The sequence below is a fragment of the Pelodiscus sinensis genome, chromosome 6, assembly GCF_049634645.1.
Source record: "Pelodiscus sinensis isolate JC-2024 chromosome 6, ASM4963464v1, whole genome shotgun sequence".
Taxonomy (NCBI): Eukaryota; Metazoa; Chordata; order Testudines; family Trionychidae; genus Pelodiscus; species Pelodiscus sinensis.
The window spans coordinates 81731631-81759315 of NC_134716.1; the positions used below are offsets into that span (position 1 = coordinate 81731631).

General features: G+C 39.9%; 1 protein-coding gene across 3 annotated transcripts in view; it reads left to right on the plus strand.

Moving 5' to 3' along the window:
• The window catches only part of BDP1 (BDP1 general transcription factor IIIB subunit), a 91519-nt gene that overhangs the window by 37888 nt on the left and 25946 nt on the right, over positions 1-27685 (plus strand). The window contains exons 17-32 of one of the 3 annotated variants that reach the window (XM_075932237.1): positions 294-379; positions 1467-1671; positions 2115-2311; positions 3998-4208; positions 4885-5078; positions 6054-6273; positions 7203-7333; positions 9239-9464; positions 10022-10233; positions 11647-11866; positions 14245-14462; positions 15354-15744; positions 22441-22566; positions 22895-22931; positions 25196-25279; positions 27282-27510. In XM_075932237.1, the coding sequence (XP_075788352.1) occupies positions 294-379; positions 1467-1671; positions 2115-2311; positions 3998-4208; positions 4885-5078; positions 6054-6273; positions 7203-7333; positions 9239-9464; positions 10022-10233; positions 11647-11866; positions 14245-14462; positions 15354-15744; positions 22441-22566; positions 22895-22931; positions 25196-25279; positions 27282-27510 (2987 nt within the window). The remainder of the gene's footprint in view (positions 1-293; positions 380-1466; positions 1672-2114; positions 2312-3997; positions 4209-4884; positions 5079-6053; positions 6274-7202; positions 7334-9238; positions 9465-10021; positions 10234-11646; positions 11867-14244; positions 14463-15353; positions 15745-22440; positions 22567-22894; positions 22932-25195; positions 25280-27281; positions 27511-27685) is intronic. The other 2 variants (XM_075932239.1, XM_075932238.1) reach the window with 2 other exon arrangements.

Genomic DNA, 27685 nt, shown 5'->3' on the forward strand with positions numbered 1-27685 from the left:
CAAGCTTACAGTAAGTGACAGTTTCTGCTGCAAAAAGCATACCATGTAAAATGCTGTTGGCCTGTTGGACATAGTTCCTGTTGGATTTCACAGTGCAGTGGCCTCAAGATGTCTTCTGTGACTGATATGAAGACATCTCTATGCTCTGTAGGACATATCCACATCCTAACTGACAAACCTGGTATCTTTTATGGTGAGCTATTGGTTCTAACAAGACTGTTGGCTTTTTATTATATCTTTTATATAGCTATGAAAAAGTTAATTTTTTTCATTTTTAATTTTCTGCTCTTTAGCAGAGTGCTGACCAAAGTAACACACCTGATATTATCAGTGGGGAAAACACAGAAAAAGATTGGAGAGTCTCAGAAACGGAATCTCAGTGAGTATATACAGAGCAGGGAAAAGTATCCTGCTGTTTTCAGCTCTTTCCCTGCCTTCTCCTTTCTGATACTGTTGCATAGAATGGTGAATTTAAAAGCTTTTGCTCTTACGTTACATTTTGGCAATCTTTTCCAACTTGCATTTTAAGAAGTAGAGCAGATAGTGTCAGTAATATTCAGACAAAATATCTTGGACTGTTTACAATGTGTAAGTGAGATATGCCAAACAGTTAAAGGAAAAGCTAGTCTTTTCAAACAAAACCATTTGAATTTCTAGGTATTAAGCAAGCTACCATCACGGATTTCTTATTTTATATGAGAGAAAACAAGATTTAATATTAATAGGGTAAGAAAATTCACACTAAAGGAACATATTATCTGAGATAATAGCCTCTGCCTTGAAACATGAGGTAACTGCAAACTGTCTAAGGCTGGGAATACATTTCCCAGTGTGGGGAAATTTTTTTACTTTTCTTCCTCAGCCAGAATCATAATGGGTATAACGTGTCCTGTGTGGTAGCATATGTTGTAGGAAAGGTGTAAAGCAGTGGGGAAAAATGAGAGGAATCTTTAAGACTCAATAAGGGATATGGAGACTTGAAGAGGAGGGAAGGAGAATAAATAACTTTTACTAGCAAGAAATATTCAAACTTTTGGTTAGAGAAGTAAATATCTGTGTAGAGTATATATTGATTATAATTGTACACTTCAGTTGCTTTTTAAAACTTGATGCTTTCTATAAAATTATGCATCAACCTTGTTACACTAATGTAATTCTGTGTTTTGGAGTAAGGATCTAAGAAGGCTTCTTGGTGGCAAAAATATGTAACGGTCTCAAAATGTCCAGGCAGAGGATGGATTTTTACCAATGCATTCTAGACAAATGTTTGCAACTGTACATTTCAAACTTAAATTTTAGTAGGTTCAAGTGTTGTTTTAGACTATATAGTTCTTAAAATTAGCACTAAATAATATGGTTTTGTGCCCATAATTAAGAAGTTGAAGAGCAATTTGCTATTAAATTTGAAGACTACTTTAGCTTTCAGAAATTTGGGACACTGTTATTCTGAATTTGTGCCTTTCCAGGTCTAAGGAAACATCTTGTTCACAAGAAGGTAGCAAACAGAGTGTTCTCAAACCAGCCCCACTTACGAAGAGTCGAATGCAGAGGCCAAAACCAAATGTAGAAAGAGCAGCTGAAAGGCAAGAAGTACCACCAACAAAAAAAGATGTGGAAAATGAAAAAACTGAAGTTGGAGAAACAGTGAAGAGTTTGACATGTTGTGAAAGTGTAAGTGGTGCACTCCTAACTACAGATGTTAGTTTTATGGGTACATTATATTATTATCGTGGGCCCAGGTAGCTGTCTTATTGTAGCGATGGTCAAAGTGCAAGCCATAGAATTCCTCTGTAGCTTGTAGCCATCTTGCATTTTAAAGGTGACCTGAAACTTGTTAGGATCTGAATTCAAGCTCTTGGAGGTTCTGTATTCCTATTGGAGCAGTAAGTTACATCCCAAGAATCTAAAATGCTGCAAGTTGCATTCCTTACATTTTCTGTAATAACAGCTATAAAATGGGAAATATAGAATCCAAACACCTGTCTTTCAGAGACATGAGACTGTAAGTTTAAATCTAAGTAAATATTAAACAGTTGGGATCTTAAATGGGTGCATTTTCCAAATACAAAGAAGAGCTTTTTCAAATCTTTTTATCAAATAAAAATTTCTTTTAGGATGCAACAGGCAATGAAGACATCCTGCTGCATTCTGAGATATCAGAAAAAGAAGCTACTACAGGGCCTGAGCAGGTGGTCTCAATGTATGTAAATCAGTGTTCCCAAAATAAACCCTTGGGATCTGAGAGATGTGAACAAGAAAAGGAATTGTCCTCCGTGGATGATTTGGAAGATGTTTCAAATTTTGATACAGGGTAAGTATAAATGGAGGAAAGGGAGGAAAGGGAAAATGCAAAAGCATTGAATGTCTCTACATAGTTAACACATTAATTTTCAAATTCAACACTTACATTTAGCATAATAAAAAATGATTAAGGGTTTGGAACGAGTTCCATATAAAGAGAGAGTAAAAAGACTTGGACTTTTCAGCTTAGAAGAGAGGAGACTAATAGGGGATATGATAGAGGGCTATAAAACCATGCCTGGTATGGAAATAGTGAATAAGGAAAAGTTACTTATTCCCACAATTTAAGAACTAGGGCATCACCAAATGAAATCAATAGGCACCAGGTTTAAAACAAACAAAAGTAAGTTTTTCTTCACTCAGCGCACAGTCAACCTGTGGAACTCCTTGCCAGAAGATGCGGTGAAGGCTAGAACTTTAACAATGTTCAAAAAAGAGCTAGATAGATTCATGGAGGTTAGTTCCATCAGTGGCTATTAGCCAGGATGGGTAGGAATGGTGTCTCTAGCCTCTGTTTCTCTGGAAGTGGGAGACAAGGGAGGGATCACATGAGGATTACCTGTTGTGATCCCTCCCTCTGGGGCATCTGGTAATGACCATTGTCGCAGACAGGATACTGAGCTAGATGGACCTTTGGTCTGACCCAGTATGGCTGTTATGTTCTTATCAAACTAAAAATTAAACTGACTTGTAACTGAGCACATCTAACCTAATGTTAGGTTTGTTTTTTTTTAAAGTAAACCTTTAGCAGTAAGATTTTCAGACAAGATGGTAATAATTAGGTCTCCTTTTTTATGTTGTTTCTTTTTAAAGCCCCAAATAATTCATTGAATAGGTCTATTTAAAGTGTAAATGCTATCAAATGATCTTTTTAATTGAGTCCAATTTTCAAACTGAAAATATTTTTATAGAATATTTGCAGTTGTGCACTTCACAATAGTTCTTACATATGATATTTAAGTACAGGCAGTCCCCGGGTTACGTACAAGATAGGGACTGTAGGTTTGTTCTTAAGTTGAATTTGTATGTAAGTCGGAACTGGTACATATTGTAGGGGAAACTCTAGCCAAACATTTCTCCAGAGCTCAGTTTTATTCTCCCACACCTCACTTCCCTCAGTCCTTTATTCTCAAGCTGAGGTGTCTGCTGAGAAAAGCCACTCCGCGTCTCCCTGGTCTGCTGGAGGGGGGGGGGGGGGGGGCACTAGCTTTGCGTCTCCCTGGTCTGTTGCCTCACCCCGTTTGTAAGTAGGGATCCGATGTAAGTTGGATCCATGTAACCTGGGGACTGCCTGTACTCACTTGAATTTATAAATATGGAATTTTGACTTATTGAAAAAAGAAAGTGCCATGTGTTAAAAATGTTAGTGAATGACACATTCCTCATGAAATACGACTCTGGGCTGTAGTTATCCAGAAGCTGCTGCTTTTACGAAGACATCTCTTTGCTTGTCTACCCATTATTTTATAGATTTGTGGCATCTTGCTTTCTTATATTCCTATTAATCTTTTTTCAACAGCCTAAGTAACTGGAAGCTATGGATTTCATGCTTGGCTACCATATTGAAGAATAGCTGTTTTATAGAGGGTCATGTGTTAGTTTCAGTTGCACTGTTGAGTGCTGTACCATGTGTAGGGGCTAGCTTGCATGGTGGTCAGCTGTATTGCTGCTTTACATATGGTCTTTGTTTTAACAGAGACTCCAGCTCTCAACAAGATGAAAATGTTGTTATTCAGACAGCACCTCGATTGAGGAATCAGTTCCAGAGGCCAAAGACAAATTTAGGAAAGGAACTTGGAGGAAGGGAAGTGCCTGAAGTGGATAAAGATGTATCCAAGTACAACACTGAAAAAGATAATAGCTTGATACTGTGTGACAATAAATGCAGCATGCTTGCTGACCTAGATGTAAGGGTTTTTTTTTTGTGTTTTTTGTTTTGTTTTGTTTAATTAGAGCTGAGCTTTTGGGGCTGTTTTTGAAAAGCTACAGTTATATACATTATTATAGATGCAACTGAGGAAAAATATTGGCAGAAATTTTACTTATGACTTTATCCTTGTTGAACCAGGAAATCTGTAAAAGCTTAAAAATCCAATTTAATGTTGTATAAAAATGTACTGTAAAGTACAAGCCTACACTGATAGAATAATTCTCATAGTCTCTTATTTCCCGTCATTACTAGTCCAGGTGTCTGTCTTCATTCTCAGCCTGCTCAGATTGTCCACTCAGCTCAGAAACAAAAGTGATGTCATAAAATACCAAAAATATAATCCACAGTAATCTCCAGTTTGGTTTTAAAAGAGACATTGTTTTTCCCCTGAAATGCAGGACACTAATAATAAACTGTTGAGTTGGGCCCAGGCCATTTCTTGCTGACGGACATTTACATTTTTGTATGTCTCAACACTGGGCAAAAATTGGGGCTTTTCATTTGAAAATACTCGACAGCCATGGAAAAATTTAGAGAATGTTTAATAGTAATCAAAAAAACTACATCCTTTCTTAAATTATATTTTTCATTTGTGCTGCATAATACATTTGATACATTAGTTCAGGTGTTTATTCTCTTAACACGTCTTCTAGAAACCAGCAAAATGTGAAGTCCTGCCATCCTTGCAGCCACTAGAAAATGAAGACCCTGCAGGCTCTCAGGAAATACTTGCAACACCAACAAGCCTTCAGTCCCCTAAGAAGTTTTCAGAATCTGAGAGTGGTGAACAGAATGAGTGTCTCTTACCTTCAGATAACCAGGAAAAGACTTCAGCTGTTGCTGCTAGGTAAAGGCTCTGTTCCTTGTTTTATTTCCTGAAAATTATGAGGGAGTTAGAAAATGAAATCACTCTCTAGGTTTTCAACTGGCCAAGAAAAGTAGCTAGAAGTACCTCTTTGCATCTGCTTTATTTTTTTAAACGTAGTAAATGCAGATCTGTCTACTAATTGAATTATGTCACCCTAAATTTAAATTGAGCATATAATAACTTCAGGGTGGTAAATGTGATATTTTCAGTGGAAAGACTTGCCTCAATTTTCATAAAAACTAGATCAGAGTTATGAACTTACCTGTCAACCACATACTTCATTTGGATCTGGAAATATATGATCATGCAGCAGACAAAAAAAAGAAAATACTGTACCGTACTGTGTTTAAATGTAAACTACTAAAAATAAAGGGGAATTTTTTAAAAAGAAAAAACTTTGGCAAAGTAAGAAAATAGTTTCTTTGCTTGTTTAATTTTAAATTGGTTAAAAGCAGCATTTTTATTCTGCATAGTAAAATTTCAAAGCTGCATTAATTTAATGTTCAGTTGAAAACTTTTGAAAGACCATTTGTAATGTTTTGTTCAGAGTTAGGAACATTTCAGACTTACAAATTCCCTCCGTTCCTGAGGTGTACTCTGAGATTCTACTCTATTTCAACTACAAACTCACTAATTTGCTTTTATATCTGGGACACCTCTTGGAAATTACTGCAAACATAATAGTGCCTCAGTTAACTTACTTCTGTAATGGATGCGGTGAGGTAATGAGGCCTCTCTAATGCTCTTCTACAAAATGTCTATAGAGGTGAGGAAAAATTGCAGTTTTTTTGTTCAAATTACCATCAGCTATGGCATTTGTGTAAAAGTTAACAGCTGTATTGGGGAAAAACAGAACAAAGACTTATTTACATAAGTGTAACTGGTCTAAGGATATTAGTATTTTTACGTCTCTGCATTACAGAAGATTTCAGATGCCATGTTGCCTTTTTTCAGGCTCCCTAGCAAACACATTTCTCAAGGAGAAAGTAAACCAACCTCTCTTCAGCCATCCCAACTAGTGAGGAGCCGATTCCAGAGGCCCAAGCCAAATATAGGAAGGGCCATTGGAAGGAAGGAAACACAGCCAACAAAAGAGGATGAAACTGAAAAAAAGACTGACGTTGATTGCTCAGTTCTGCAAAAAGCTGAATCTGCTGGCATCCCCACCACTGGAGTGAGTTGTAGAAATAAATATGAAAGAAAATGTCTTGAAGTTTTATAACTTCTCAAAGAAGTTTAGCAAACATATTGACTCTTAGAGAGTATAATATGGTAAAACCTTACCATGTGGAGCTATTGCAGACATTACAATAATGAAGTCTTTAAAATCTATGCTGAGTAAATACAAGTCTTATTGTGAAAAATGAAGACTATGGTTTTGGTTGAATTGCAATAGAAGGGAAAATTATGCATAATCAAGCAACTCCTGGTTGAGCTCATAACAGATACTTAAAAATAAGGGGTTTGCATCATCCATCCTGATTAAAAGAAGTCCATGTTGGGGAAACTAAGTGAGGGGGTCACAGAGGCAAGGAAGGAGCAACAGAAAACTTATCAGTTCTTATGTACAAAGCTACATTCCATTTTTAAAGCTCTTTGTGGTACAACATTACTTGCATAGAAGTGAGGCTAGGCATGCCAACTTTGCCAGTAGTGTGGGTGACTTTAGACAAGTCACTTAGCACCTTACTACCTTCATTTAAACATCTGTAAAGTAGAGTACATCTAGCTGCCTTTTGTTTACTAATCCTTATGTTTTGTAACTTGCAATGAAATCCTCTGAATGGCACTAAGTGCAAAAAATATGGCCAAAACTTTCACCCATGGGTGTCTATAGTTAAGCTCCCAATTCCCTGAAGGAGCCTAAATGTGTGTTGATGTCTATCTATGGGCATTCTGATTTCAAAATTTTTCCTGTGATTGTTATTTTTCTGCCTGCCCATTAATGGAATTGTGTTCTAATAGTTTTCATTTTTATATTTACAGAGAGCCTTAATTTCTGTGATATTTTTTTAATAAAATGCAATCCTATTTTAAAACATGGGGTATTTTAATACTTGATAGCAGTACAATGACCACCATTGATGGTAGTTATATTTTCAGTTAAAGGTTGAAAATGAAGCTGTATTCTCAGAAGCTTCCGGAGACAAGTTGTTGGGTTGTGAGAAACAGATACCAGATGTAGAATCTTCAGTGCCCAATATTTACCAAAATGTGTCAGTTGAACAAAGCAGGTAAGCTGAGTTTTAGGAAACAAGTTGGAAAACTTTTCATGCAAACATGTACTTACTATATAAATGTGATACTTGTGCATGTAACAGTACCTTTCTTCCCCTTGTTTTCCATCTCTGTATCTTTATTTCAGTGCTAGCTGCTAACATTTTCACTCTGTGGCTTTCTTCAGCTGTGCCCAGGTGTTTGATATTGTTTCTCTGTACGGCTGTCTTTGAATATGTTTAAGTTTAAAGTTCTTTTCGTTCCAAATTTTGTCTTCCTAGGGATATTTTTTTCCAGATGCATATATAAATGTCTAATTAATACCTGCATTTTTTTCAGTTAAGATTTCAGTATTGTTAATGGCAACATCTTTATTTGTTTCCTTTGATCAAATTTGTTCTTATGTTACCAGTCTAGATAAATGCGAGTGCTAAGTATGTATTTGGTTACAGGTTTCCCTTCTGGTATTAGTGTTGCTAGCAGTAGAAAATCTTAAATTCCTAATGACATAAATAACTAAAATAGTTAGATCTCTAAGAATTTTATGCCTCTTACAGAAAAACAGTACCTTCAAAAATAATTTTTTTCAAAATCTAAGAAATTCTACAAACTTTAACATTGCCAACACTAGTTGTTTAAAACAACTTCTTAGCCTCTGCCTCATTCACGGGGCCAGCACATTCTAATCTTAGAACCAGGAATCAGTGCATGTTGCTGTTCCTTTTGGGAATTCCAGAGAAAGTCACATTTTTCCAGCACCTACAGGCAAGAGGAAATTGTTGTCTTGACACATGCATCTTGATTTTGAGGAAGAATTGAAGGAAAGGGAGAAAAAGTAGTGATGGTGGAATTCCAGAGACCCACCATCTTCCAAAAATCTTTCTCTTTCCCTTAATTTGTATTCCATTTTTACCTTTTCTAGGATTTTTTAAAATAAATTTTAAATTGAAAACCTAATCTGAGTACCTCTGAAATCAGTATAGCTCACTTTCCCTTATTGTTGATGCACCTGTATGTTAAAAATGAAGTAATATGGTGCCAATTAATATGAGGTGTTAGGGATTCTTAGATCCTGCCAAATTACAAGCAAAAGGGCTGGACTAACAAAATTTTGGAGTGCTTAGTTGTGGTGCTAATTGAATTTTTATTGGCAGTATTGCAACCTTTTCCATTGAAGGGGCATTATGAATTAACATGAAGTATTGTTAACGCTACGCTTCAATGTCAAGTTACAATGCCTTCCTACCCATAACCCTTAGAATCAAAAAAGGGTTTGCATATAAATGAGATACTCAGAAGTGCTGTGTCACAGGTTTTGTCAGGATTTAAATATTAAAATTCTGGAAATAAGGGATCTAGAAAGCCAGAATTTGTTGAGCCCCTTCACACTGCTGCTTTCTGCCTTGTGCTGTTTCCTAATTGTATGAATAAAGCTAGCAGTGATGTATATAACACGTGGCAGAAAAATAATAGTAAGAAAAATCTTGACACAGGGCTTTGTCTATGTGTTACTTGTTCAGCATTACTCCTTAAATGCTGAAAACTAGGAACTATAAATACTAAGAACACGTTTTCCTGTACCAAAAGGTACAGCATGAGAAAATTGTAACCCTTTTTGTATGTATTAATTTTTAAGGATGAGTTAGGTATATTTCCATATTATATTATCTCATAGAACTGGAAGGGACCTTGAGAGGTCATCGAGTTCAGTCACCTGCCCTCATGGCAGGACCAAGCACCATCCCTGACAGATTTGCCCCAGATCCCTAAATGGCCCCCTCAAGGATTGAATTCACAATCCTCGGTTTAGCAGGCCAATGCTCACCCCCCAAGCTATCCCTCCCCATTGTTAAGAGTGCACTAACATGTGCTGTAACATGTTTCATTAACTGTGGCTGTGTGACATTTTCTGTTTTTTAAAGAATCGGTGCTGAAAAATCCAGTTCCCAAGAAGCTAAGACATGTGTTATCAAACCAGCACAGCTAGTGAGGAGCCGGTTCCAGAGAGCTAGACCAAACCTGGGAAGGGCATATGGCAAGAAAGATAACCCAGTAGCAGAAAAACTTACTCCAGTTGAGAGAGAGACAGGCAACACAGAGAAGAGTTCTTTGCCACATAGAGATTCTGATATACCTCTCTCTCCAAATGTGAGAATTTTATTGATATCTTTTTGTTTGTCTTGTTCGTTGTTTGATGCATATCTTTGTATTTGTAGCTTTTATAAAGAAAGTTCTTAAGTAGGCTAATAAACCTACATACCAGGACCAAATCATTTTTGCATCCTTACATGTATGTGATGCTTAAAATGTAATATGTCCCCCCCAGGGACACAGTACAAATGCATAGATGTTTATGGAAATGGGTAAGATTTATCCTGTTTCTTTATCTATAAAACTGAAGCCGTTTTGAATTGTCAGATATTTTTGTGAACTCAATGCTATTTGTTTTAGACTATTTGTTTTTGCCTTTAAAAAAATCAGAGACCTGTAATAACTGATCATAAAGGAGAGTTCTGAATTTTTTTTATCTTCCTTGACATTACTTTGTTTTTATTGAAGGAATAGCTGCAGTGACTAGTTAGCATAAGATACTTAAAGCCATTAGAAAAACATTCTGATTCAGATTAATTTAACAGTGTTAGAATGCTTTTTTGTTCTTGAAAAATATCATGTTAATATTTGTGCTGTTCTAAAATCAATTAAAGGCTGAAGCAAAAGCACTCACATCCTTTGGGGATTTGCTACAAAAAGATAGTTCAGTTTCCAGTGGGGTCACCACACCAAAAAGAAGTGTTCAATCAGAAAAACTTTGCTCCCCTGAGAAATCCAAAGATTTGAGCTGTAACAATCAGAAAGATCAAATAAAGAGTTGTATGTCTACAGTTGTTGAGACCAGGCATCCGAATTACTCTGAAAGGTAATGTTTGCATTTAATAAATGAATGGTATTTAAAACACTTACTGTACTAATTCATTCACTTTCATATTCTTTGCTTTTAAAAATAGCATGTATTATAAAGCTGTCTCAGTAATATATAATTTTGGTTATGGTAGAGGTCACTAGGTGGCATCATTGCATAGTCTTAAAGTTTGTTTTCTTGTTGTGGGAGCATATTTTTAATCTTGGAAGTAAATGCCATGATAATATTGCTTTATTTTGGTTTTGTTTGCTTTTTTTCCCATGTATATGTCCCTTTGAGGAAGCTGTGGCAAGCAGCAAAGGAATTTATTCTCTGCCTCAGTATCACTAACTTACTTACTTTTTGAGGCAGAATTGCTCTGTGGGAACCAGGCATGGATATTTAGGCTTAGACCTTTAAAAGTTGAGACTGCCTGCCAGCCATTTGTGCTCACCTCTGATCAAGGACTGTTCATGTATTAAATGAACAAATTGCATTCATGATATATCCAGATTTACTTTATTTTTTCCTCCTGTGGGAAGTTGATGTGCAAACCCTGATATCTGCTGCCATTGCTGCTGTTTTAATTTTGCCAACCTCCTTAATTAGTTCAATTTATTCCTTCTGTATGAAGAGTCTATTTGTAGTCTTTATAATTCTTAATATAGCCAGACTGAAGGACCCCTTCTTGGCCATAGTAAAGACAACAAAATCAGAGATAGGGATGAATGTCAGCTCTTGATTTTATCCAGTTAATCAGATTTCTTAAGAGACCTGATTTGATTACATTCTGAATTTCTGCAGTGTTTTCCTGGTTTTGTTTTGCAATAAAATATTATTCCATTGGCCAGAATTGTTTGTCATTAGACAGTACATCATGCCAAGATGAGAACTTTTTTTTTTTTTTTGCTTTAGGTCAGTAACACATAGCTCCATGTTCTCAGCAGACTTCAAACTATTTCTTTTTTCCCCCACTGCAGAAACATCTAATCTGTTTATGGAAAATATTCAAACTTTTGGTTTCCAATACCCTGGTATCCAAGAAGACTACCTTTCTTCTGTCCCAAGAGAAACAAAAAAATAATTGTGACTTGTGCTCCATTTAGCTTTGTGCACCATGAGCCCACAGTGGCTTGTCTTCTCTTGCATCACTCCCCAAAATATTCTACATATACTCAAAAGAGCCAGCACAGCTACAAAGCAAACTGAAATGTCCACAATGATATGAAGGCAATTTCCCTTCTTATACCTTCTTTTTCCTCTGAACGGACTTCTTAAAATACTGTGTAGGGTGAACTTTCATTGGGGTGGACTTTTTCCCTCCTGATTCACATGGAGTAGATGTGACATACAATTAGGTCAATACGGTAGATTTGGAAAAGCTCTTTTAATGGTCTCTGGCTGCTAATATGTACAATCATATTTTCCTAGGTTTAGTTCTGGAGAAGAAAGTAAATCAAGTGCTATAAAACCTGCACAGTTCGCAAGGGGCCATCTACGGAGACCAAAGCCAAACCTAGTGAGAGCAACACAAAAGAGAGAAATTTGTGAAGAGAGAGAAAACACAAGTGAGGAAACGACTGAAGCTAGACCTACAGAAGAAGGTCTGATATCAATTGATATAAAATCAGAAAATCTAACCTCATTACTGGTAAGTACTGACTTAATAGGTCAGCCTATTAAGTCAGTGAATTATTTTCTTTTGCTTTCTTCTTATGACCTATGGATTTTGCAGAGTGTGAGGGGTTAAATTGATTTTTTTGAATATCATTGCCAGTGATGAATTAATGTAAAAATGAGCACAAAAGCTATGTAGTTTAGAAGTATTTTAGGGAAAAAAAAGTTTCTTTATATTTTACTGCATTACGTTTTGATTTGCCATCTATGATTTCATGCACTTACTTTTATTAACCTGCAAATGTTAAATAAATGTCCTTTATACAGGGCTTGTCTATACTGTGTCCTTACCACAGAATAAGCTGCACAATTTGCGATTGTGAAATGTCCTTTAATCCTTGTGGAGTACTGTGCCAGTTATTTTAAAAATCTATTTAGAAATAATGGGCTGTTTTAAAGACACGGAATAGCAGTATCCCGAAATAGCTCTGCAGTGTAGACATAGCCACACTGAACAATACAAATAAAGGCAGCTGTTCATAGCACAACTGCTTAAAATCTCTATGTATGCACACAAGGTCTGTTGTGGCTTATATTACATATTGGACATGTAACTACACAATTCTGGCAATCTTTTCAGACTTTTGTTTTAATTTGTACAACAGCACTGCTCTGACATAAGATGCTTTACTCTATTTCTTTTGTCTGTAATATACAACTTTTTATTCCCTCCTAAGGATATGATTTTGTCACAGCATGGCTTGTTCTTGTAAATTAAATGGGTCCTGTGCCTTTGTGCCAGAACAGGTGCTCCCAGTTAGGCAAGTTAAGGGGGGCAGGGCTGCATCTGGGGCTATAAAAGGGTCAGTGAGAGTTCTGGGGGAGGCAGTGAGGGTGTATCAAACTGGCTGAGAAAGCTAGGAAGCAGGAGTAGTATTGCTAGAGTTCCCTGTGATGGGAGGCAGTGAGAGCCGGAGCTATAGAGGGTGAGCTGAGTGAAGAACTTTTATTTGTTTATATATGGACAATAAACTCTATGAAAAAGATTGTGGGTAAGACAGTGAGTTCTTTGCAAGCTGAGGCGAAGCCCTGATTTCAGATAGGTTCACTAACTATTTTGGGCCTGTAAATTATTCTATGCAGAGGCCCACAGCTGATGTATTGGTAATTGTACTTCATGTGTAAAAGGGTGAGATGTTCTTATTGAACTGAACCAATTGATGACCTTTGAGATTGTGTCTTATTGGATCAAGTCAAGATTATTCTTTCACCCTCAAATAGTTTTCTGGATTTTATGCTGAAGGCTTTTCAGCAAATTTAGATGACTAGCAGGTGGTGGCAAAACCCATGGAAGAACAAGTTCAGGGGTTCTGTGTCAGCAGAGCTCCTGAAGGAAACTGCATGAACAACAAAATACACGAGTGCTCCACCCACTTTGTGTAGGAAACTTGCTGCTCTGGGCAAGTTTTACAGTATGACTGAACGAGGAAAGGTTAAAAAACCCAGATCATGTTTAGTCATGAGAAAAGAAGACTGAGGAGGGAACCTAATAAGACTTCAAATTTGTTAAATGCTGTAAAAAAGAGGATTGGGATAATTTGTTCTCCATGTCACTGAACATGGGACCAAAATAATGGACTTTATTTGAAGCAAGGGAGATTTAGGTTAGATTTTAGGAGAAACTTTCTAACTATAAGGGTGTTCCAAAGATTAACTAGGCTTCCAAGCAAATACTGTCTTTGGAGAATTTTAAGGACAGTTTGCACTAATACCTGTCAAGGATGGTCCAGGTTTACTTGGTCCTGCCCCTTTTATAGAGGACTGATCTTGATGACTTCATGAAATTCCTTCCATCTCTTCATTTCTATAATTCTGTCATTCTGTTTAATCCACTTCCTCTAAATTGCTGTAGCGTTCTCTTCAATTCATACAACGGCAGAGAAGAAACCATCCTCTTTTTCTCCTAATCTCCCAGCCTTTGTTTTGTGAAAAAATACAAGCAGTTTCTAGATCAGCCTAGGAAGAAGGAAAATGTAAGTCCTGAGTGTCAGTCTTCCTGATGATTGCTGTAGTTAGGCATGGGCCACCACAAGCGTGGCAATTAGCAGCAATATGAACTCTGGTACTAAGGGTTATACAGCTGTACAGAAAAAAATACAACTGGGCACAGTAGTCACTACTTATTTCAAGTGCTGTTCTGGTTCATAGACTAAGCAGTCAGATAAGCTTAGAAAAAGGTTGCATAAGAAAGAAGCAGAGGTTACAAGTTTAGGATTGTGTTGAAGAATTTGACTAATTTTTTGTAAAGGCTCTATGTAGAGATAACAGAAAGCTCTTAGTACTATCAGTATAGCATTATCCATTCTCAAATATAAACTAACTTTGGTAGTCATTGTCTTCATGTCTATTCAGCGCACATCTGGTAACTTAGTGGAAGCTGTATCCTCCTCAGAGGAGTCACGGAAAAAAGAGTCTGCAGACAATATTGAGGCAGTGCCTCCTAAAAGGAGCAGGCAGTCCTGTAGATTCCAGTCTTCAGAGAGGTTGTCGGAGAGTGAAAGTCAAATAGAACCAGAGGAAGAGTCTCAGCCTCTTCATGCTCAAGAGAAGACGTCAGTCAAACTGATAAGGTGAACTAACTAAGGATTTAATAACGAGATTAGTCCAACTAAGGTCCCTTAGTTAAGTTTCTCATTTTTTTTCTGTTTGTCCCCTCTTCCAATGTGGAGTACAAAGCTGTCTCATCCGTAGGATGAATTGCAGTGGCTGCCTCAGGCCCCAAGCTTTTGGGGGCCCCATAGTGGCCTCCCCAACCGTTCTATGAATGGGAGGGACCTGGGGAATTATGGTGGGCAGGCATGGGGTTACAGCAGGGGTCAATCCACACACTCACTCACCACACAGGTGCTGTGAGCCAGAGTGGCCCGGCAGCCTGCTCTCCCGCCGTGCCACCTTCTCCTTGCCAGCTGTGCCCCACTTTTCTGTGGTGGTGGGAAGCAGAGTGTCCTGGTGTTGGCGGCAGGAAACAGAGCACCCCTTGGAGAAGCCACATGTGGCAGGTTGGGAGAGGGCAGCATGTCAGAGCGGAGCAGGCAGCTGGACCACTCTGGCTCCTGCTGCCCATCTGGTGAGGGGCAGAGGGCGGGTCTCTGTTGTTGCCATGCTAGGCCCCATAATTCCTTGGGCAGCCATTCCCTCCTCATTATCATAAATGACCAGATCCTCTACATATCAGAGTACAGCACAGCTTTCCAGAATTTCTGCCAGAAGTTAAAAGATAAGCAAGTTAATTATATCCACAAATATAGTATCAGTGCTTAGAACATTCACAAAGGAATGGGGAATACCGGTCAAAAGAGGTACTGATTTTGTTTTTCCCAACATATGTTGATAATTATCATGTCAAGACTGAACATAATCCCAATTACCATGTAAGTTCACTGTGACTAACATTAATTCCTTTTTATGTTTAATATTGCTGCTTGACTAAAAAGTGGATTTATTTTTCTATATAAATTTAGAAGGCAGTCTAGAAGGTCATCTGAACAGGCAGGCCTGCCAAAACGTGTGTCTGAGCTAAGAGTAGCTACTTCTTCTGCCTCTGAATGTGAGGTTGATCGCTGTGAAAAGGGAAAACCACGTCGAAAGATTAAACCAAATATTGCCAAAGGTAAAGGCTTGAAAACTGCCCATGGCAAGAGATCTGGGAAGGAACATGGGAGTTCAAAGATAACTTTAGTGACCCTCAGAGCTTCTCAAGAGGAGGATGAAGATGATGCAGATGACTTGGAACTGGATGATGAAGATGAATGTTTTTCACCAGAAGAAGTAAACAAAGCTCCAGTGTTTGTTCCTGTAGGTCTTCGATCTCCAAAACCTGTTCCTGTCCAGATTGAGGAAACAATGGAAGAGGTGTGGTATGCTTTGTTGTTTTGGACATAGTCTTTCCTTTTGCCACTTGCTTTTCTTGCACTTGCTTTCCTTTGGGTTATAGAAACGAGCAATTTACGGCTATAGACAGGCTCTCAGTATTCATGGATAACTGGCTTAAAACCTGGCTTCCCACACATCCTGGCTCCTATGGAGCCACCTCTGCTCCCTTCCCCATGCTGCTGCCTCTGTATTAGAGGCAGCAGCAGGGAGGGAGAAAGCAGAAGTTGGTATGCACAGGGAGCTGACTGCCCCCCTCCGCTGTGTTTTAACCTCTGAAATTTTCAGTGGTAACACATTTTAACATTCCTACTCAAAATTAATGAACAGTCCTGTGGCACTAACAAATTAATTAGGTTATGAGCTTTTGGGGGTAAAACCCACTTCATCAGATGAGTTGGAATGGAAATTACAGTATTCGGGTTATATGTAACAGAAAATTACCTGTCAATTGTAGGACCAGTTTTAATTAAGCTAATTAAGTCAGGCTAGATGTGTCTCATTCACAGTCTTTGGTGTGAAGATGGAAATATTAAAAGTAGGGAAATTGTCTTTGTAGTGTGTTAACCAGTTAAGATCTTAACTGACAGCAAAGGAGTGTTGAGACTCATGAATCTCTAATTCCATTTTGGATTCTGAAGGGAAGTGTGCTCCAGTGGTCATGGACCTTTCTGCGCCAGTTCCTTCATTGATCCCTTCTCATTTGTCCTTTCTCTTATGTCCTTATCTCAGTCCTGTGTCTCCCTCTCCCCTGGCTCATCATCCTAATCTGTGCTCAGTTTCCAGTCTTACTCCTTTGCTCAGTCACTCCTGGTTTTTCCCTAGCTTCTTTTCCCAGTCAGTCATCTTTCCATTGCAGCTCCCAATAGTCTTTCCTTGCAAGGCCAATCTTCTTTCCTCTTCTCTCCCTCCTCTCACTTCCATGGTTTCTTGCACCCTGGTATCCTTTCCAAAAAATGCAAGTAGACCCACAAAAATAAGCCACCACTCTGACTCTTGTTCCCTCTGGCTGTGTCCAGACTCAGGGGTTTTTTCGAAAAAAGTAGCCTTTTTTCGAAAAAACTTCACCTGCGTCTAGACTACAGCCGCGTTCTTTCGAAATTAAATCGAAAGAACACGGCTTTTCTTTCGATGGCGGTAAACCTCATTTCATGAGGAAGAACGCCTTTTTTTGAAAGTGCTCTTTCGAAAAAAGGCGTTCTTGAATGCCGACAGGGCTTTTTAGAAAGAGAGCATCCAGACTCACTCGCTGCTTTCTTTCAAAAAAGCGGCTTGCTTTTTCGAAATTTCCGCTTGCAGTCTAGATGCTCTTTTTCGAAAGAGGCTTTTTCGAAAGTATCTTTCGAAAAAGCCTCTTTCGAAAGAGGCTTGCAGTCTAGACATAGCCTCTGTGTTCAAGTCAGGCCATTTCCTCCACCAAGTTGCCTGGGAGCAGGAGTAGTAGAAGCATAGGAGACACTGTTCTCTGTTTTGTGGCCTGGAGAAGGAATTGCAGAGGAAAGCTCCGCTCAGTCCCTGCAATCCTGATATGGAGCATTCCCAACTGTTTTGTGGAGGTGGTGAATGCATGGTCCCAGTTGGTGCACAGGAGCTATGAGGGGTTAGAGGATGCTCAGAACATTGAGAAATTAGCTGTCAGATTATAGCAAGTGTCATCTGAGCCTGTGCAAAAGGAAATTTGTCAAAGGTTTATAGCTTGGCCAAATTGAACAGGTTTTCAGTGGAACAACAAAAAACCTTTCCCTGACTCAAAAGCAATCCTTGCCAAATTTAAAATCCCTGCTCCTAGTATCTCCACACTTTGAGCCTCTCAACAAAATGCCTTTTTATTTTTTTACATAGTAAAACAGTGTATTTTCACCAAATCTCATTCTGCAAAAATGAATTATTTTTGCTGAAACTTGTAAAATATAAATATATTTCAGGCTGGGACATGCATCTAGCATGGAAATTTTCAGCTGGAACAGTTAAGCAGCATTGTAAGCTACTGGATATGGGGTCTTTAGTGGGAAATTTTGGACAACCTTAATAAGAAGTGGTCCTAATAGTTCCACCAATAATTTTTAGTACTGTTGCCCCTTATCCACTCCAGTAACTAGTTGGGAGTAGGCTTTGTCTACACTGTTGCTTTTGTTGGCAAAACTTTTGTCAGTGAGGGATTTTAAAAAACACACTACTGACTGACGGAGGTTACACCAACAAAAGCACCAGCGTGGAAAGTGCTATGTTAGTGGGAGATGCTGTCCTGCTGACTATTGCCTTTTGTTGGGGGTGGCTTAGTTATGCCAGCAGAAGAGATCTCTCTTGCTGTCATAGAGTAGCTAGGCAGGAAACCTTACAGTGGTCCATAGCATAGACATAACCTTAGCTAACAGCCCCGAGCATCTTTAATCAACATCAGACTAGGGATGTAAAAGGGTAATGAGTTACCTGGTAAGCATCACCCTTAACCAGTGATGCTTAACAGGTAACAGTTAATGGGTACCTGGGAGCAACCTCCCACCCATGACCAGCCATGGACGCAAGGCTGCTCCAGCACCATCACACCCTTGTGTGAGGCCTGGAGCTTGCTCCCAGCCTGCATGTCTCCTGGCTGGATTAGGCCCTGCCTGTAGTGGGGGGCAGCCCACTCTCCCACCCTCCCTGTAATCAGTTAATTGGTTAAAACTATGTTAAACGGTTAACAAATTAAATGGGATTTTACATTTCTACACCAGCGCGCTGTCTAGTGTTTTGTAGTCTCTCTGTGCTTATTGGCTGCTGCCTATCTGCCTTACCTCTTTTCTTGCCTGTTCTCAGTTTTCTGTGTGTTCTGTTTTCCACCACTCTATCTTATCCCTGATACTCACCAGGGATGTGACTGTGTACCTGTGTACATGGTTATGCTGGGCTCATCTGTTAACCTTCACAGTTACATGCAACCCCCTCTCACCCAACACTGCTGCTTCTGTATCAGATGCAGCAGTGCAGGGGGGAGTCAGTATGTGTGGGGAGTCAGCTCCCACGGAGCTGTCTGTGGGCTTCTGCTCCCTGCCCATGCTGCTGCTTCTCCTACAGAGTAGCAGCACAGATGAGGGTAGGCGGGAGCCAGTGCTCACGGGAAGCCAGTTTAAAAGCCGGCTCCCTGTGAGCACCTTTACACACACGTTTACACGCTGAGTGGTGTAACAGCTAGAATTTTCTATTGGGTCATCTTTTAACTGGAATTCTACAGTTGTAAGTTGTAAACATGGCACAGCTTGTTTCTTACAAATGCAAACTTGACACTGGAGTGACTGACTCACCACAAAAAATAATTTTCACTCTTCTATGTTCAAAAGTTTGAGGAGTAGATGTGTTACTCTGTAACTAAAAAAACTTAAACAATGAATAGTCCTGCAGCATCTTAGAGAGTAACAAAAAATGTCGATGGTATCATGAGCTTTTGTGGGCACAACCCACTTGTTCAGATGAAAGAAGTGGGTTGTGCCCATGAAAGCTCATGATACCATATACATTTTTTTTGTTAGTCTCTGAGATGCTGCAGGACTTTTAGTTGTCTTTTAAGTTTTTTCACTCTTGGTATTCTCACCTTCTTCTTAACTGGCTGGGAATGGGCCATATCCACCCTGACTGAATTAACTTTGTTAGCACTAGTGCTCTGAATAGTAATATGACACACCCATCTTTGCATGTGTTTATATTTATCTGCCAAATAGATGTTTCCATTTCATGAATCTGACAGAAGTGGGTTCCATCCACGAAAGTTTATACCCAAATAAGGCTACGTCTACACTTCAAAGAAAAGTCGGAAAAAGATATGCAAATTGCGAATCAATTTTCTTCTGCTTTTCATTCTGAAAGGGGCTTTTCCGACATTTGGCCTGTCTACATGGGGCCAAATGTCGGGAAAAACTCCTCTTTCGCAACATTCCTTCTTCCTCGTAAAATGATATTTACAGAGATGCCGAAAAAACATGCCTGCTTTTCCGATTTTTTTTTTTCCGGAAAAACAGTTGCATTCCTTGGACACGGCAGAGCTTTTCCAGGATACCTTGGGGGTCCCGGAAAAGCGGTGTAGTCTAGACATACCCTAAATATGCTAATCTTCAAGGTGCCACAGGACGATACATTGTTTTGACAGGAAGGTTTTTCAAATGCAGGATTGAGAGCAAGACCTCCTAAATTGACTGAGAGCAGGGACTGGAAACTGCATGTTCCACATCCATATTATGTTGTTGAGTTGAAGGCCATGAATTGATTCAGATCAGGGACTTGAACCTGGTATTCACCTGGGATGTGGCTGCCCTCTAACTAGTAGGCTGGTTAGTTATTCTGGGGTGGGTCATGTTTTTGATGATGTGTAAAAACAAAAAATCATTTTAATTGCGGTGTGGAATGAAAAACCTCAACACTTCTCACAAAACAGTGTTCTTGTATTCCAGAAAGCCCTTTTGGTAAATAGAAATAGGGCATAACTTATTTGATGAATAGTTGGCCAACCATACATATTTCATGTTGTTTTCTATCTTTAATACCCTCTAGTTTATGATCTGGGTTAAGATCTGGATAACTTGTGAAAGGTAGCTCTATTCCAAATCCGTACAGAAGCCTTTGATAAAGGATATGTATAATTTTCGAAAGGCATGGGCTTTGTTTTTGTTTTTAAGCTCATTGTAGCCCATAGATGTTTACACTGCCACAGTTTTCTTGTTCAGCAAAGACCCAGTGTTTCGCTGTCTGAGAGTGCCCTCGATCCACTTCTGCTTTGAGCTGGTTGATTTGTTTCTACCATAGAATATTTGGAACATCTAGTTTATCCTGGTCATTGAGTCTGTATAAAGCAGGCATGGGCAGTAATTTTTGATGGGAGGAAGGGCCTCTCCAAGAATTTGGTAAGTCAAGGGCCAAACTCTTCCACGAGGAGATATGGAGTCTGGTATGGAGACAGTTTGATGCAGCCGTGGGTGTGGGGTCTGGGGTCTGGGAGAGGGTAGGGTGTGGGAGTTCAAGGTGTTTGGATTGTGACCTGGTGCAGGGTCTGGGTAGCGGTCTGGGTGCAGGAGTAGGTGTGCAAAGGGTTGGGGAGAGGAAGGGGCAGTGGGAGGCTTTGGCCAGGAGGCGCTTGTCTAGGCAGCTTCCGGTCAGCAGCCCAGATGGATCCCCAGGCAGGATTCCTGCCTTTCATGCTCCCCACATGCCACTCAGATCAGCCAGCTGTAGGGGCCATGTGTTGTCTACATGCTGGGAGGAGAAGGATGATTCTTTGCATGTTGCCTGTGCCACAAGCACAACACAGGCAGCTCCCATTGGCTGGTTTCCAGCCAATGGTAGCTGCAAGATTTGTGCTGGGGGTAGGGCAGTGTGTAGAACATTCCCTCTTCCCCTGGCAGCATGGCATATAGAGAGCACATGGCCCCTGCAGCTGGGCCATGTTGGATGGCACGCAAGGTGCAGAAAGCAAGGGAGCCTACCCGAGGTTCCTGCTGAGCCACGGGCCAGATCTGCTATATTTTGCCCATCTCTGATATAAAGTATGTGCCCTCACCAGTGTTCTCCATAAGCTATGTGCTTGTGCAACTCCTCAGTAGAGATTCAAATGCTGCCCTACTGATTATCAGAGTGCCCACAGCTAGGTTTTTTTTGTTTTTGTTTCTACTTGTGGTGCACATTCGCAGATGCTTTGGTGCACATAAAAATGTATTCTGCACATGGGTGGAGAAGATTAGATGGAACATTCGCTCTCACTCTTGTTCTTTTCTTATTCCATATAAATTCAGGAATCCTTTGTATTCCTGCAAGGGTTTTATCTGACAATCACAGAAAACATTTGAAACAAGAAAGAAGTTTATTTTGTTTGTTTTGACTGTAGCTGGTTGTTCCAATTAAGAAATTGCATACTTCCCCGGCATCTCAGATATTTTTTTCATTTTGCTGAAGTAGGATTTGACATTAAAATCATTGAATTCAAATCTCAAATAATGTAAAAGAGCTCTAAGGTATCTTATAATTTGTTGCCCATTTGTAATCACATGTTTCCTGGAGAAAAGACTTTTCAGAGTCTGGAAAATTTGTAGCTAGCATTTCAGATTTGGCATGAAAAGTGTCAAAGGTGGTAGCAGTGTTAGTCTGTAGTTTTAAAAATGAGTAGTCCTGTGGCACCTTAGGGTATGTCCACGAGGCGTACAGACAGTTCGGAATGGCTTGCTAGTCCGAACTATCTAGCCTGTGCCGCGTGTAGCCGCTCAGCACGGGGTTCGAACAAGCCAGCATTTAAAAATGGCGCCGGCCGGCTTATGCAAATAAAGCCCGGGAAATTCAAATCCCGGGCTTCATTTGCACGTTCGGTATGCATACATTACCCCGCTAGTTCGCACTAGCGGGGTAGTGTAGACATACCCTTAGAGACTAACAAAAATATATATATAGTATCAAAGCTTTCATGGGTAAAAAGCTCATCTGATGAAGTGGGTTTTACCCATGAAAGTGCATGATTTTATATAGATTTTGCATAGTTTACTTGAAATTAAATTTACACTCTTTCCAAAAATCATAGATTATTTTAGATACTAATTTTAGGGAAATATTTGGTTTAGATAAAAATAGTTCTGTGTGCATAAAAACCATTTTCTGTTGTGTTCCTGAAAGTTTTAGACAGCTTTCTTTTTTGAATAAATCGGAATCTTTTCATTTTTACAGCTTGAAATATCTGTGAATGTTCCAGATGTGCCCTGTATTACTACTGCTGAATATCTGTCTCATGATTTAAATGTGGTTGTCCAGCCTGTGATGCAGGGAGATGAAAATCTGAATGCCTCACAAATTGTAAGCATCCCTTTTTTTAGTAACATACTTATGGTTATAGCATGTAATTGTTTAATTGTTATAGTGTTAAACATCAGAGTACATGTAAGATAGTAATAGTATGGCATGGTGTATTAGTAGTAGACGGGCATGGCATGCACAGGAAATATGTTCAGATGGCTGTCAGTCCACTGTTGATGCTGTTCAATCCCATTCGATCACGGTGGATTGCTCATGCTGAACTTTGAAGTAGAAGAATTGGCCATTAGGGACTAAATTGAAATCGAAGATTCATTTTACTTGGGATTTTGACTCTATTTATCTTGACCTTTTGTATCTTTTCTTCAAGGAAGTGGCTACTCATGAAAATCCAGAGACTGACTCGGGTAAATACATGATGCACTTATTTATGGGTGTCCTTCTGTTCTGACATCTCTACGGTAGTTTTCTCAGCAAGAATTCTGAGTCTTAAGAAATTTCATGTCTCCCATAGATTGAAGCTAGCCAAGCCTGAATTGATGAGTGTTACGCTTGTCAGTGAGCATAGCTCCTCCAAAATCTACTGCTTCAGTGTGATCCATTAGACAGACCAAGGGTTAAAAGGCTATTGGCTCAAGCCCAGACTCGGACTGTCCTGTGCTCCCTCACTCCCATCTACTGGTTATCCATACTGCAGATAGTTGTGCTAGGGAAAGAGCAGCCTTTTCAGGGAGTGGAAGTAAAGGCTGAAAGGTGCAGGAATGGGCAAATCCATGTCTTTGCTGTCAACTACCATCCCCATCTCATGTTATGGGGGAAACAGGGACACATAATGACTAAGTTGGAAACTGCTTTCTGGTCTGCTCCTGGAAAAATAATATTTTTCCAGTACATAAGGCTGATTGCAAAAAGCTCCAATTGAGCCTTTGTTTTTTTTATAATTGCATTTGGAAACTTTGCTAAAAGGTGGCTTTGTTTAAAGGTAAATAACATTGTCATTGCAGAGGCAAAAACTTATTGGGAGTTGATAGGCTTATTTCAGTGTGATGGCTTTGGACCACAGAAATGTTGTATTTGGTGCTACCAAAGTAGTCAAAGGTGAAAGGACAAGGAATGACCAGTAGATAGGGCATAGGACTAAGTCACAAGACATGGATCTAGACCAGAAGGGGGCAAACTACAACCTCTGTAACCCTCAAGCTCTTGCTGGGGAACAGGGTCTGGGGCTTGCCCTTTCTCTGTACAGTGCCTGGAAGCAGTGACATGTCCCCCTTCCTGCCATCTGCTATGTGTAGGGGCAGCCAGAGGACTCTGTGCTGTTGCCACCCCAAGCACTTCCCCTGCAGATCCTATTGGCTGGGAACCACCACCTGTAGGGTCTGCAGGAACAGCACCTGTGGCTGGGGAAGGGAGGACAGTGCAGTGCACCGAGCCACCTGGCCGTGCCTCCTTGTATGGTCTGGCCAGAAGGGGAGCATGCCTAGAGCCCTGCATGGATACAAAAATGTGGATCCACATCTGCTAAGCTTAACGCCTCATACAATCTATGATCTGGATTTTACTTGCATCTGCAAGCAAACCATCTGGAAGGGAGATGGGAGAGAGCACAAATGAGTGAAGATGGGACAGGGTGGTTCGGGGAAGAGGCAGGCAGCTTAAAAGCAGAGACTGGGGGAAAGAGTCCATAGGGAGCCAGGGCTCAGCAGGTCATTGCTCACCATGTGAGGGGCAGGGGAGCAGGGCAGGACCGGCACTTGGCCTTTCCTGAAGGCAGATTTATGACAGAGCTTGTTGTGTCCTTTTCCCTGCCGGCAGTGCAGGAGCATGCCCAGTTGTTTCTCCTCACCCTAGAGGCCAGGCAGAGAATGCGGGGAGAGCCCTGCATGGTTATCCACTCCACTATCCATGGATATGTAGGGCACTAGACATGCCGCTGCTTTCATGAGCTGCTTGAGGGAGTAAGTGCAGCCTGGAGCCTGCACTTTTGAGTCCCTCCTGTGCCCCACCCTCTGCCCTAGTCCTGATGCCAGTCCTATCCTCCAAACCGTTTTTTCTCAGACTGGAGTACTGTCCTTCTCTCAAACTCCCAGCCCCACAGCGGAACCCCCCACCCCGTCAGAGCCTTTATCCCCCTCCCCTACACTCCATCCCCTGTCCTAGTCCAGAGCCTCGACTTGTCCTCCAAAACCTTTGGTCCTAATCCAGTGCCATGTCCTGCACCCCTAGCCAGAGCCTTCACCCACCCTCCTTGCACTCCAGCTCCCTGCCCCAGCCCAGAGCACCCTGAACTTCTCATGTCTGCCCCCCCTCCAAGATCTTGCACCCCAATCCCAAATTTGTGTGTGTTCATGGCTCTCCATACAATTTCCCTACCTTTTATGTGGCTCTTGGGCCAAAAAATGTGCCCACCTTTGCAAATGTCAATGACTTGGAACAAACTGTTTCCTTGGTCTGTATCTGTTTTCCTCTATAAAATGAGAATACTGCTGCTTACTCAGTGTTTCTACAACACTGTTAGTTTAATGGATGACCATTGCTACGTATGTTAAGTACTGGAAAAAAACCCCATGTTTTGTTTCAATTTAACATCTGTGTTTTGATCATGTTTGAGTTAAACTTCCAAGGAAACCTCTGTGCTTGTGATTTAATATGCATATGAACAACTTTGCAGGGATTAATGATGGAAGCACTGAAGCTGCTATGACATTACTTGCAATGGGAGATCCAATGTTTCAGTTAAAAATAAGCACTCAAGGTATGATCCCTATCTGCCAAATCTTTCTGTGTGTATCTTGATTCACTTGTGGATTGGGGTTTGGGTAACTGACCCTTCCTTCATATCCTTTCACTGTAGCAATTGTCGAAGCAAAAGCCTCACTCAGTTTACATGGCTAAACAGACAGTTTTATTGGCCAATAAAAGCAAAGTGAGCCAAACGTGGTCCCAGCAGAGCTGGGCCCAGTGAGGCTAGCTAATACAATTAATCCTAGTATTTTATACCCTTAACCAAACAAGTCTGACGTCAGGGCAAGAAATCAAAGCGAACTTCAAAGGGGAATTATTATCAGCAGAGAAAGAAACAGGTTTAGAGGGAGTTCGAGCTTCAGCTCAAAATAGTTCATTAACACATTCCAACAGCGCATCCTTCTGGCCTCTCCCCACCTCTGTGAAGGCCAGTTCACTCCCTCTAGTATACGTGCAGACACGAGAAACTGAAATGGCTTTTGTTATACAGAATGGCTTCTAGCTAAATATGAAATGGTTTCTACACAATGTAGGTCTGGATTCTTCCTTTATGCTCAATATGAAAGAGAGGAGGATGGGCTGAGCCATGATTTACTCTGCAGTGCAATGAAGTAGCTCAGCCCTTAGCCAAAATACGGCCATTTGCATAACATGCTTGCCAGAGGTGCATGGAGCTCTTTTTCAGAGGACCACTGATAAGTACTTCACCCCATGGAAAAACATGTCCTGCCCAAGGCATCTCTTACTGGCAGTATGACTTCTGTAGATAATTGACATTCAGCATCTTTGTTCTCTGCTGTCCTCTCTTTGGACTGCTAAGAAGGGTTTTGCAGGTGTGTATGTGGCTATGTTGACTGGTATTTTCTGCCATTCCTTGAGACTCAGGCTAATAAAGCACTCATGCTACCACACACACAGATGAATCATTTTATTAAAAATTTAAGTCTAGGTCATTTTATTGTCTGTCTTAAGTATAGTCAGAACTTGTCCTCAGGTTTGGTCTCTTGCTTTGAGTTAGCAGTGGTTGGCACTATTGCAGAGCAGAATTAAAAAAAACTTTTGTAAAAGAAGAAGCCAGTACAGATGGTAAGACTTCTGCTGACCATATTCAAAGAGCTGTTGCAGCACTATGTAACTGACAGATGTAGCATAGGGGGCGAGGAAGTAAATGAATTTTTACTTCAGCTTTTCATAAGGGCCCAATTGACTAATGAAGCTTTAGAAAAAGTGTTGCTGACTTCCTAACTGATTTTTTTCAGTGGATAAAATGCATTATTTCTTTCTTTGATAGGACACTCATGTTCACTTGATTCTTTTGTTAATTTTTAAAACAAAATTGTACAAAAAGCAAATGATGATTCAGAGGTTGAAGGTTTGGTATCCTCATCTGATGTCTCTTGGGAGATGAAACTTGATCTATTAAAAGCATTTTAATGACAATTTAAGTATGAAACTAGTACAAAGATTATTTTCATTATTCCTGAATCTCCAAAAGTGGTTATGCTCAGTAGTGTGATTGGTGCTGTTGAGATATAATCAAGTCATTCATCACCCTCCAGAGCTAATACTATAGAAAATAAACATTGGAAAGACAAAACATGGTGGAGGAGATCTAGAAAAAGTGTTAGATTTTTCTATTATGAATCTTTTTTGTGTTTTGTGCTGGTACTAATGTCTCATGAGTCAGACCAGTGGAGAGAAGCTAGGCTTAGGTGGTTCATACTTGTTCATCTGTCTTTGCCTTTTTTCTCTAACCAGAAAATTGTTTTCCTTTTCTGTTTAGCCATACTGCTAAATAATTGTTTATTAACTGGCATTAGGTTGACTTTTAATATATATTGAGGTAATTCCTGCACTCTAACTAATGAAATATCTAGACATCAAGATGTACTTTTACCCAGGATTTGAATTTGTATCTTTGTAGAATGCCATTGTGGTGAGTGAGGCCTATAGTTGTATGTGGAAACAACAAAACTTGCATCTTTTTAATTGTGCCTTTATTTTTAAACAAGGACAGAGACAGATGTTCCCTGATCAAGATGAGATGCACATGGCTAATAGTTTTATAAACCAACCTAATGCAGAGCAAAATGTGGTCCCAAGTAATCCATCACTTTCTTCACCTGCTAATAATGAACTGGTTCCCTCAAAAGATGGAAACAATGTAATTCTATGGAACCAAAGAGCTGAAAAAGAAGAAAATGTAGAAAAATGCTTTAAGGAAGATGCTGCACCCAGCAGGTTAATTTAACCAATTTTCTTTAATCTTTTCTCCCAGTGATCTGTTCTCTGACAGGGCTCTCTTTAAGGCTTCTGCCACCATACTTTGAAGTTGTCTTGTGTTAGCTTTCATGGCTCATACATTATGTAGTTCCACTCCACCTGGATGCCTGTCTTTGTCTCTTGTATTTTAACC